The sequence below is a fragment of the Ailuropoda melanoleuca genome, chromosome 13, assembly GCF_002007445.2.
Source record: "Ailuropoda melanoleuca isolate Jingjing chromosome 13, ASM200744v2, whole genome shotgun sequence".
NCBI classification, from domain to species: domain Eukaryota; kingdom Metazoa; phylum Chordata; class Mammalia; order Carnivora; family Ursidae; genus Ailuropoda; species Ailuropoda melanoleuca.
The window spans coordinates 42186264-42196216 of NC_048230.1; the positions used below are offsets into that span (position 1 = coordinate 42186264).

The 9953-nt window shown below is 59.0% G+C and overlaps 1 protein-coding gene across 1 annotated transcript in view; it reads right to left on the bottom strand.

The window, feature by feature from the left end:
* DNAH17 (dynein axonemal heavy chain 17) overlaps positions 1-9953 on the bottom strand; it is a 123522-nt gene that overhangs the window by 36518 nt on the left and 77051 nt on the right. Inside the window, exons 46-55 of the mRNA XM_034641543.1 lie at positions 9081-9213; positions 8526-8653; positions 7685-7833; positions 4752-5034; positions 4488-4661; positions 4058-4265; positions 3098-3263; positions 1408-1510; positions 573-720; positions 109-200 (exon numbers count right to left, since the gene is read on the bottom strand). Of these exons, the coding sequence (XP_034497434.1) occupies positions 109-200; positions 573-720; positions 1408-1510; positions 3098-3263; positions 4058-4265; positions 4488-4661; positions 4752-5034; positions 7685-7833; positions 8526-8653; positions 9081-9213 (1584 nt within the window). The remainder of the gene's footprint in view (positions 1-108; positions 201-572; positions 721-1407; positions 1511-3097; positions 3264-4057; positions 4266-4487; positions 4662-4751; positions 5035-7684; positions 7834-8525; positions 8654-9080; positions 9214-9953) is intronic.

Sequence of the window (9953 nt, forward strand, 5' to 3'; positions counted from 1 at the left end):
CACTGTCGTCAGTCCACACATCACTTTGCTTTCCCTCCTGAAAGCAGCAGAGGAGGAGAGCACCTGTGGATCAGGGACATGGCGATAACAGGGCTAGAAGAGCAGTACCTGGAAAATATTGGAGAGATCCCTGAGGTTGAAGACATAGTGAAATTTAATGGCCGTGGGAAGGAATGTTGCAGTGACTTTCTGATGCAGGGCTATTACAGGAAAGAGAAACATCGATTCTTAGGCGCTCTTAATGGCCTCAGGAAGTGCAGAGCTTAAGGTATAGTTTCTAAAGCAGATGGACTGTGAAACAGTGACAGTTTAAGTCAGAAATCTGCGCAGCTGACAACGGGGTAGGTTTGCTGCTGTACTGACGTGTAAATCATTTCTGTACACTGAATTTCCTGCCCCCTGCCTTCCCCTCAAGCAGCCGGATTTCAGAATATCGCCTGCTGAAACACAGCATCAGTTAAAAATATTGATTTGGAAGTATAAATAAAATATTTACCAGGGGAAACTATGAAGGAGCCATCAGCCCCACAAAGCAGTCGGCTGTGCCGCCAGTGGTGGGGGGGGCAGCTTACCCAAGGCCGAGGCCACCAGCTGGCTGCTCACCCTCTGCACCGCCGGGGGCACCGAGCGGAAGGCCAGGTGCTGGGCCAGGATGGTGCTGTAGATGGTGGGGAGGGCCTCCTGGCCCGGGAAGCTCACGGCAAACACACAGAAGTGGCGCTGCCCGGAACAACCAGAAAGCCCCATCAGGCGGCCCGCGGGGACCAGCCCGGGACCTCCCCGCTTCTGGGGCCGCAGACTCTGCCCGCAGCCCCTAGAGTCCCGTGGGCATGGTCGGAACGGACAGTTGTCCTCCCCATGCCTCGTGTGGTAAAACCCCATCAAATGTCCACCCTATCTGAAACCGCCACATTTACACTTGACGCTCTCCAGCAAAATTCTGGCAGAGGCAAGAGGGTGTCAGCGCACAGGCCTGGTTTTCTAGTCTAGGCCTCCATCTGCTGAGACACCTTGGAGGGGAGGTCCTGCCTGGGGGGGTTGCAGATGTAATCCAGGCTATCCTGTTGACTCTGAGTTTCAGATACACAACAAGTCATTGTTTTCAGCAGAGCGTGTCCCAAATATCGCACAGGGCGTGCTTACACTAGGCAACTGTGTGTGGTTGATCGGAAATTCAGATTTGACTGGACGCCTGTATTTGCATTTGCTAACTCGGGCAGCCCTGTGGGGTCCGAGGGAGCGCTGGCTCGCGTCTGCTGCCCCAGCGAATTCCCTGACACATGCATGCTGCAAGGTGAGGGAATTCTCCAGAGAAGGTCGGCCCGCAGCCCTGACAAATCAATGCTTTCATTTTCTTGTGCCAAAGTGAGCCTCCAGCCCACAGCGGCTGGTTTGATCTCTGCCTACCTGGAGTCTGGGATCGATGGTGAAGGATCCAGAAGTAGGGTTCATGCAGGCCACGTACTGGCAGTTATGGATGTCCTTCAACGTCAGCTTCTGCCTGTCATACCTGCGTGAGGGAGATGGGCACGAAGTCGTGCCACCGGCCTGGAGCAGCCGTCCCTGGGCCCCCCAGTCCACCCCCAATCATTTCTTGCATGTGGAGATAAAAAACTTCGATAAATATTGCTTATAGGTGAAACGGTCTATTTTGCTTCATGTTCTCAAGAAAAATTTTGAAACAGGAGGCATCGGAGGGGCTCAGAGTGCAGACGTGAGCTCGTATGCCAGCTCCGCCCTGCAGCGGTGCAGGGTCCCCGGGGAAGGCGGCCAGGCCCGAGCCCCGGGGTCACGGTGAGGACCAACGGAGCTAACGCGCCGAGACACACTTAGAGGGGCTCCTGACGCACGGCCAGCGCTCAGTGGATGTCTGCCCGTTACCCTTAAAAACCACGCGTCATCATGACCCTCACGCAGGCTGAGTATTTCCTTGGTGACACTTGCAGGGACTCACATGCGTTTAAAGGTCATATAGCATTTTTGCTGCGCTTCTCACCCGTTGGGGTTTTCCCCCATTGTGCGTTTTCTTCGGCTGGGAGCTGTAGCCTGTTCTTGTCGCCTCACAGGAATTCCCTACATGCTCTCATACCAATCCACTGTCGGTTTCAGACACTGCAAGTCCTCGTCCCCATTCCGCTGACCCTGTGTTATGTTTGCTCGAGCGGGGGGCCTCAGGTGGCTGGGCTGACCCGAGTCTCGCGGGACATGCTTCTCGAGGGGGGCCATCCCACACTGCTTTCAGCACCTGCTTAGCGCCGGCCCCCGGGCCTGGCTCTGTCACATCCCCCAGGGAGCGACCCCTGACGCCCCGTCCCCACGTTACCCACCCCTGCTTCACCGCTGACCTTCCTGGCTTCCTACCGCCCATGAGCTCAGTGTGGTGGGGCAGGGACAGGGCAAGCGATGGACGCAGGTGGGCTTGGCCCTTGTGAACCCCTCTGTGCCCCAGGTTTGGCCTGGGCCACTGGCCAGGTCGTTGCAGGACCCTTGTGTCAAGACACACTTCAGTTAACCGCACTGAATGTTCTGATCTTTGAGAAACTGCAGCCGTAAACACGCCACCCACGGGAGGAGGCTTCTCGGGCCAGCACGGGGCTTGAGGTCTGGCTGCGGCTGCCCTGAGCGCCCTCTCCCTCTGGCTCTCACACTCCAGCCCCATTGGGTCCTCCTTGTGACCTGCTCCCTCCCCCAGCAGGCCCTTTGCCTGTGGCACTTGCTCTGCCCGGAATGCTCTCCCTCCAAAGGCTGTCCCATGGCCAGTCCCGACTGTGCCTCGAGCTTTCAGCTGCAGCGTGGCCTCCACCGGCCTGTCTCTGTCCCAGCCTGGGGACTGCTCTGGGACTGCACTGTGGGGCTCCCTCAGAGCTCCCCCTGCCTGTGCAACTGCACCTCTTTGTCTCCCCTGCCGGAGGGACCCTCAATGGGAGAGGGACCTGCCTGTCCTCCCTCCGTGGGTGCCTTTGGCCATGGTTGCCAGCCCGGGGCCTAGCAGACAGATGTGGGGGAGACCTGATATAGCCTTCCAGCCCTAAGGCCCTACCCCAGTGGTCTGTGTCGTGGTCCTGCACACTCCCCGACCCCCTCCCCACCCGCTCACCAGTGCCCGTGGTCCATGTGCTGCCGGATGAGCGTGTGGGAGGCCACCGTCCCATACTTGTCCACCTCGGGCATGTTCATGTCGTCGATGAAGTACACCAGCTTCTTGGTGCCTGGGGGGCCGTAGTTCCTCCCGGATTTCTTCTCCAATGGCTTCTCAAGAACCCCTAGAGAAGGGAGCCAGTTGACTACCACCGTGCCTGGTACATCCTGCTGGGAGGGGCTGGGCCCAGGGTCCCCAGCACCAGAGGCAGTGGCCAAGGAGCGGCCCTGGAGGGGGCACCGAGGATGGGGGGGCTTTGACTCCATCACCCCCAGGAGCAAAGGAGTGAGCTGTGGGCGTGGAGGGTCCAAGCGAAAGACGGCAGGAACCTTGCAGCTGGACAAGCTTGGGGCTGTCTCAGACTGGTTGCGGCAGGGGCTCCCGCGGGATCTGCCCAGGAGCTCCTACTCTCATCCCCCCTACTCTGTGGCTAGAGGCCAGTGGAGGGGGTGTGGCAAGTGAAGAGGACCCTGGCCAGTCCCTGGGTCTTCCGTGAAAAGGGGTCATGGAGAATGTGGAGGCCGGGGGACAGCCATGTGGGAGGAACGACACCGGGGGTGTCCAGGCTGGGCTATAAGGACCCACCCTAGTCTTTGACCCCACCCTGCACCCCTGCTCCTACCCCAGTCCCACTTTGTACCTCAACCTGGCCTTACCCTGCACCCTGGCCCTGGCCTCCCCCTGTACCCCTTCTCCTGGCCCCAGCCCCACCCCCACCCTGTACCCTGGCCTGTCTGCCCTCACCCTGCACCCCGGCCTGCTCCCCATGCTGCACCCCTGCTCCTGGCCCTGGCTTCACCCTGAACCCCAGCTTGCTCTCCACCCTGCACCGGCCCCACCCTGCACCCCAGCCGCCTCCTCACGCTGCACCCCTGCTCCTGGCCTCCCCCTGCACCCCGCCCCGGCCGCGGCCCCCACCCTGCAGCACGGCTGAGGTGGTATAGAAGTTGAAGGGCACAGCCTGCACCAGGTAGTCGTCGGTGCTGAGGCTCCCCAGCTTGTCCGCCATCAGCACGGACTTGCCCGTGCCCGCGTTGCCCACCAGCATCAGCGGCCACGACTTCTCCATGAGCAGGTCCATGAAGTAACGGATGCGGATGGTTTCCGCGGTGTGCACCAGCGAGGCCTGGGGCGGGGCAGAAGGACAGGAGGCCCGGAGGAGCCCTGAGCCTCAGACACACTGCGCCCCGACTTCCCCTTCCAGCTAACGTGCAGACCTGAGCAGCGCGGCCAGTCCCCGGGCTTCCTCGAGAGGTCCTGCTGTGGTCGTCCGTGAGGAAGCACGCGAGGGGACGCGGAGTCCCGCGCCTGAGTCGTCAGTGGACCGTCACCCGTCGGGGGCAGTTACCTGCAGTGGGATGTCAGGGTCCAGCTCAAAGGCAGGCACTTTCTCTGTCCACGGCAGGAACTTCTTACTGTCGGGATCTATGCAGTAGTCGAAGACGGTTCCCTGCGAGGGGAGCTTGATCGTTTTAAATTCGTTGATCCACCATTTGCTGAACTCGACTCGATAATCTACAAGCTGTTGAAGAACAAAAACGCTGGCAGGGCCCCGCCGGGGACGGCCGGAGCGCTCACCTGGGCAGCGGGCCCCCCCGCGCCCGCTGCTCACCTGGTCCTGGAACATGGCTCCCCCGAAAGCCCAGAAGCAGGCGAACACAAAGTAGAGCTCGTACAGCTCCTTGGGGGAGTCGGGCGGCGCGTTCTTCTCCGTGAGGAGGCACTCGAGCAGGTGCAGGATTGTCTGGGTGACTGTGATCTCGGGGATGGGCGTGATCGTCTTAAACCCGAAGTGCAGCTTGTCCAGGCACGTGGGCAGGTACTTGTCGAAGAGAATCATCAGGTTGGCCTTCTCAGACTGCACCTTGCGCCTCTCAATCCAGCTGCTCACCACCCTGGGGGCAACGGGGGGGCACTGGGTGCTGGGACCACCACGTTGGGTCTGCCCGGCATCCCTGCCCTTGCTGAACACCCCTGGTGTCTCCAAGTGGTTCTGGCGCGCCTGCCTGGTGATGGGGCCTGACCCAGGGCTGAGGAGAGTCTGACGAGGGTGCTGGGGCCGTGGGGGTGTGCTCCTTCTCTGGCATTCTAGCTATGCGGGTGCCGTAAGCTTAGAACAACTGGGAACCACCTTTGCTCCCACGGATGAAGCTAACACTGAGGGCAGCAGAGCTGGACATAGGGGAAGAGAAGGGTCTCATGACATCATCTGGGTGGGAAGGGGAGAGAAGGGATTGGAGGGAAAAAGAAGAGAGAGAAAGGGAGAGGAACAGGGACGTCTCATTACATCATCTGAATGCCTGGATCCAGCCATGCCTGAAGCAATCTTGGTGAATTGAGCCAATTCTTTTTTTTTCTTTTTTTCTGCTTTAGCTAGTTTGACTTGAATTTGCCACATTCCGTGAAAGAGCCCAAACTAATGCACTAGGCAGTCCTTGAGGAGCCATGTTGGACTGTCTGGTGCCCGTCTGCCTCTGGAGTGGGCTGCCCAGAAGTGGCCCCCCCATAAGGGTGCAGGCACAGACTCCGGGGCCTGCTGCCTGGGCTTGACTCGACTCCACTGTGGCCTCAGCGGCTTGGGCGAGTCATTCAACAGGTCATCAAAGTGGGAGTGACAACAATGCCTCCCATTTCGAAGGACCGCTGGGGCTGATGTTCTAAAGCCCACAGAAGGGCGCCTGGCCCACCGTGAGAGCTGAGTGAGTGCCTGCTCGAAGCATAAACAGAGTCCGGCTCCCTTGTGGGTCAGAGAGTGTGTCCTTTCCAGGACGCCTGGAGCAGAAGCAGGAAGCTGTGTCACCACCCACAGCCCTGGGGACATGTGTCTCTGTGAGCGAGCTCCCGCCCTGGAGGCTGCGATCTTCCCTGTGCTCTATCAGAACAGGGAACCGAAAGCTAAAACCCCTGCCCCATTGCCCACGGATTGTCACAGTAACAGAGCCATCCTTTCCCCAGTCTGCGTCTGCAGGAAAAGCGTGGTAACCCGTGTGCCTGGACCAGTTAGGACCTGACCTCCGAATGTGGCGGGTCTTCAGAATGGGGCTGGTTTGCGAATCTGTGCACAGACTGCGGTATTTGCCCTCTCTGCTGAAGGTGTTTATGTCAAATTAAAAATGTTGCCTTGGCTAGAGTCATGCAGTGCGTGCAGATGGGCACGCTGGCTTTGATGGGAAATGCAAGCCCAGGGAGACACACACACTTGGGAGGACGGCCGGCCTGGCTCTGGCCCGGCCCCCAGAGGCAGCCTTGCTTCACTTCCCGCTCTGGGATGAGCTCCGCAGTCTCCTGGCCTCCAGTCACTGCTGCCCCCAGGGGAGGGCCACCTTGCTCCCGGGGGTCCCGGGCTGGCTCCCTACCCTCTTCACTTCTCTCCTCCTTGTCCCCAAACAGCTGCTCACTCTCTCGGTCCTTCCTCCGGGGGCTCCAAGAACCACTCCTGGTGTAAGGCTTCCCTCCAGGCCCTCTCCCCCTGCACCACGGGTGCCCCTGAGCCCACCACATCCCTCCTCCCTCCTGGAGCCCTGTGTCCTCAGCTCCTGCCTCGCCTGCCCACCCTGAAAACTCTTGCATGTGGTGTAGTGGGAAGAATGGTGGCTTCCAAAACACAGGGCCACTGAGACCGGGAAAGGTGACCTCATTTGGAAAAGGGCCTTTGCAGACAGATGTAGTCAAGGTAAGGATCTCAAAATGAGATCGTCCCGCATTAGGGTGGGCCCCAGTCCGATGACTGCCCCTGCAAGAAGAGGGGACTGAGGGAAAACCTCAAGAGACACAGAAAGGTGGCCGTGTAGAGACAGACGCAGAGATGGGGGGATGTATCCAGAGGCCAAGGGACGCCGAGGATGGCCTGGAGCCGCCAGGAGCTAGGAGAGAGGCCTGGGACACCTTCTCCCCCTGCCTGCCCACACTTCGATTGTGGACTTCGGGCCCCCAGAATCAATGCCACCTCTTTCTTAAGATTTCAAACATTTCTCACAACCTCCCTTCCCCACTGCCCCCTGTGGCCACCATGGTCCGGCACAGGCAGCTCTCCTCTTCACGCCAGAAAGGGCCCTTGTGCAGGCCCCGCAGGCTGGTCCGCACTGGTCCCTTCCTGCCAAGAGCATCTTTGGGCTTCCCGCTCCATCCACGGACACCTGGCCCCCATCCAGACCCCGGAACCCTCTGCCCCATGCCTCGTCTAGGCTGGTTTTCGCCTGGCATGCTTCTTGAAGTTTTCGTCCTCCTGGAAAACTCCCTCTCCCGCCAGGCGTCAGCCCAAACTCCCCCTCCTCTTGGGAAGACTTCCTGGCTGAGGACAGGCCCAGTCCCTCTTCCCTCCTGCTCAGGGTTCCGGGCACATGGTGCCATGCGGTTGTCACCGTGCATCACACCACGGAGTCACGTGGCTGTCTCGCAGCCTCTTGTTGCCGTGACCCGGTGCGCTGGGAAAACCACGTGATATTTACTGAGTAACTGGATACAAGCTCGCCCGGGTGACTCTGAAACGCCCTAGCCTCGTCTTCCTCTGCCAGTTTCGAATGGGAAAACGAAAACCCAACTCACGGGTTCCACCCCAGATCTGTGGGGTTGATGTAGAGAATGCCGGCTCTGGAGACAGTGGCCGGGGTGGCCGTCCGCAGGTGGCTGATCTCAAACACTAGCCTCATGGTGCGGTTTAGGGGGATTCGCTCATTGCTGGCCAGGGTGAGGACCTGGGAAGGGAGGCAGGCCTGTGGGTTTACAGGGGCAGATGTGCCATCGGCCTGATGGGTCATCACACGGACGTGTCTCGTAACGAGGAGGAAGTCTGGGACCTTTCCCCCAGCCCAGCCTTTCCCAGACATCCCCGGCCCCATCCCACGTCTGCCCCCCGCCCCCCCCAGGACAACACATGAGGCTCCCAGATGTGCGCACCGTGTCAGACGTCACAAGGATGTTCAATCTGCTTTCCTAAACCATGATCCCGCCCCTTCCCCAGGGGTTCTTGAGTTCCCTCTTCCACCCAATCACTTTCTTAAGCTGCTTCCAGATCATTCTGAAGACTGTTTCTGCCTTCCAAGATATGAGATGCCCTGCTACGTTATGTCACAAGCCAATTAAGCATGAATGTTCTCCGTATCTGCACCTTTACCCACGCTGCTGCCCGAGCATGTCTCAGACGGGGTACACGTGGAACTGTGTCCTACGACGAACACGTTTCGTGACAGGGGACTTTCCCTTGTTCATAACTTTTTATACAGAGTTCCAGACAGACCCTCACTCTACCCGTTCCAGTCTAGGGAAGGTTCTGTCTGTTGTGTGCAGTGGGTGGTGATGTGTGGCCCTTCCCATGAGCCCCCTGCCCTATCCTGGGCCCCCCACCGGGCTTTGGGGCTTAGCTCTGGAATGCAGGAGCCCCTCGGACCTTGTTGTCATCCATGACAGTGTTGAGAGATTCAATCCACATTGGGTCTATGTCCCCATCTAGGACAATCCACTTGGGGCCATCATGAGTGATGTTTGCCAGGTCCCGCATTATGGTGGAGAAAAGGCCTGTGAGTGAGGAAGGCTGGTGTGAGCAGGGCTGGTGTGAGTGAGCAGGGCTGGTGTGTGCAGGGCTGGTGTGAGTGAGCAGGGCTGGTGTGAGTGAGCACGCCTGTGTGAGTGAGCAGGGCTGGTGTGAGCAGGGCTGGTGTGAGTGAGCAGGGCTGGTGTGAGCAGGGCTGGTGTGAGTGAGCAGGGCTGGTGTGAGTGAGCAGGGCTGGTGTGAGCAGGGCTGGTGTGAGCGAGCAGGGCTGGTGTGAGTGAGCAGGGCTGGTGTGTGCAGGGCTGGTGTGAGTGAGCAGGGCTGGTGTGAATGAGCAGGGCTGGTGTGTGCAGGGCTGGTGTGAGTGAGCAGGGCTGGTGTGAATGAGCAGGGCTGATGTGAGCCCGGAGCTGGTCCCCGCCCTCACTCTGGCCACCCTGCGGCTGCTCTTACCGTCCTTCCACTCCCTGGTGGCTGGGTTGATGATGCCAAACAGCTCGTCACAGGTGACAGCCTTGGGGTCCAGGTCCACGGCCACCGGCTTCCTCTTCATGTTCTGATAGGTCTTGTTGAGAGACTTGAGGACCTGGGTGTGGAGGTGGGTTGTTCTCACGGGGCCCAGTGGTCGCTGATCCTGTCCCCACACCCGGGGAGTCCCCACCCACCATGCTGAAGGACTCTTAGAAACCCCTGCTCTGGGTCGGTTCTGCTTTGGTGACACGGAGGTGAGTCTGCGTGCCCCAAACAGTGACTGAGGCAGGTGCCCCGGGAGGGGGGGAATGCACAGCCACAGCCCCTGTTTGCGGACAGTGGAGCACAGCGTGCCCTGGGACCAGGCTAAGATCAAGAAAAACTCACAGTAGTTTCCTGATGATAAACGCAATCTGTGCTCATTGAGAAAACCTTAAGTGAAGGAAACTTCCTGTAATTCCTCCACCCAGAGAAAAGGATTTTTAAGGACATCTGAGGATATTTCATATGTATTTACATGTGTACAGACATAAAAATACATACATATATACATATTCCTTTTAGAAGATCGGGTTCAAACAGTTTCTGCCTTTTTAAAAATTACTTGCTGTGAGCACCCATGTTATTAGTTTTTGGAAATAATCTTGAATGATAGCACGGCCCATCCTGCGGGTTCCAGCCTAACACTGGCTGGCTTAGACTCTTCCGATGTTTCAGATATCAGTAGAATTGGCCCCACCCTCTGCTTTTCACCATGCCCAGGTAATGGCAGGGGGACCGGGGACAGGAGTTTGGGAAGCTGATGCAGGAGGCAGGTGGGGACAGGATGGTGGGGTCTGTGCAGGGGGGGCGGGG